The sequence below is a fragment of the Austrofundulus limnaeus genome, unplaced genomic scaffold (genome assembly GCF_001266775.1).
Source record: "Austrofundulus limnaeus strain Quisiro unplaced genomic scaffold, Austrofundulus_limnaeus-1.0 Scaffold249, whole genome shotgun sequence".
NCBI classification, from domain to species: Eukaryota; Metazoa; Chordata; class Actinopteri; order Cyprinodontiformes; family Rivulidae; genus Austrofundulus; species Austrofundulus limnaeus.
In genome coordinates this window covers 157730-159331 of record NW_013952651.1, presented here as the reverse complement: position 1 = coordinate 159331, position 1602 = coordinate 157730, and the positions used below count along the sequence as shown (strand labels likewise).

The 1602-nt window shown below is 43.6% G+C and overlaps 1 protein-coding gene across 1 annotated transcript; it reads left to right on the top strand.

The window, feature by feature from the left end:
• The first annotated feature begins 346 nt into the window (after positions 1–346).
• LOC106525941 (uncharacterized) lies at positions 347–1399 on the top strand. The gene is made up of 2 exons (XM_014020342.1): positions 347–392; positions 487–1399. Exon 2 carries the CDS (start codon positions 492–494, stop codon positions 1335–1337), a length of 846 nt encoding a protein of 281 aa, XP_013875796.1. The 5' UTR covers positions 347–392; positions 487–491; the 3' UTR covers positions 1338–1399.
• Positions 1400–1602: the final 203 nt, after the last annotated feature.

Here is a 1602-nt window from a genome sequence, read left to right as displayed (position 1 = left end):
AAGTGAAAAGTCCTGGTTAAAAGCATTTAATGCAAACTACAGGAAAAGAATGTTGAGGTTTCATTCATACCTGAACCCTTCAGGTGAAACCAGATAAGTCGCAAAGTATGTTTTAATTATGATTTAAACACCAGCAGTGTTTATCTGCTACTAGCCTGGCCCTTGCCTTCCTACGCAGTTCTGCTCACTTCTAGTTTCTCTTCACTGCTCCGGCTGGGACTTCTCCAACAGACAAGGATTTCTTCAGGAGAATTTTCGGCCGGGCCAATCAGAGAACAGGAGGTGGAGTTTTGAATGATGTCGATGTTCTGCACAGTGTCTGCTAGATATTTTAGCATACGGAAGCGTGGCCAAGATGGCGGCAGAGTAAGACGTCCTGCACCGTGCTCTCAGTACTAATACTCTTATTTGCAAGTTTTATTTATCATATTCTTGCATAAATACATTTAAGAACTTGTGTATCTAGTAAGATTATCTCACTCCCAGAAAAGATGCCAAAAACAGCCCAAAAGAGAACCAGTGACCACAGCAAGTTCGAAAAAACTTCTGCAGCTGCAGATAAGGACCATGACTATGTCGGCACGGCTTCTGGCGCCCTTCAACCTGAGGCTGATGACGAAGAGGACTTTCCACCACTCCCGGTAACACCAAATAAACCTCCAGTTGYAAAGAAACCTTTTCCAAAYGTTTCTCGACCAACTAGCAACCCTAACCCCGATGATGCTACTGCTATGCTTGCTAACCTGATCAACACGAGAAGTGATGCTTTAGAAACAAAGCTGGGAAACMTGCTAGACGAAATTAAAGATATTAAGAAGAAAATCAACTCTGTTGAAAAACGTGTGGAGCTCATTGAAAAGGATACAACATCCTGTTTAAGCCGCGTCACGGAGTTGGAGCGTTATGACCGTCGCTGGAACCTCAGACTTCATGGAGTTGCTGAGACAGAGAAGGAGAACGTGATGGAGGAGGTGCTGCGGGTGTGCCAGGAAGTTCTTCCTAAAGAAAAAGAAAGGCTTCAGATCTTCATTGACATCGCCCATCGAGTTGGAAGACGGCTCTCCGGCAGCTCCAGCCCCTGCGCTATTATCATTCGCTTTGTGGTGAGGAGATATCGTGACTTCATATGGAAAGSAGCTAAAGGAAACGTCTTCCTGAAAAACAATGGACTCCGTTTTACCGAAGACCTCTGCAAAGAGGACCGTGACTCCCGGCAGAAACTATGGCCACGCATCCAAAAGGCTCGGGAAGAGGGAAAGTCAGCCTATTTCATCGCGGGTCGTGGTTTTATCAACGGCGTGGAGATCCCCTCAACATTCACTCCTATGCAAGAATAATCACAAATCTTTTCTCCTGACTGATGATACATTCTACTGTTCTGGTACTTGGTGAAGCTATGTTGCAAATTAAGGTTTGAGACTTCAATAAGGTACTGACTCACGGTGGTTATGTTGTCAAACTACCTTTACTATCTAAGTTACTTCTTGTTTAAATGTTATCTCTTTCATTTGTTTCTCTTAATGCCAGGGGGATGCGCAATTTGTTAAAAAGAAAAGCATTATTTTTGTTTGCCAAAAATTTCAAATGTGATCTTTGCTTCTT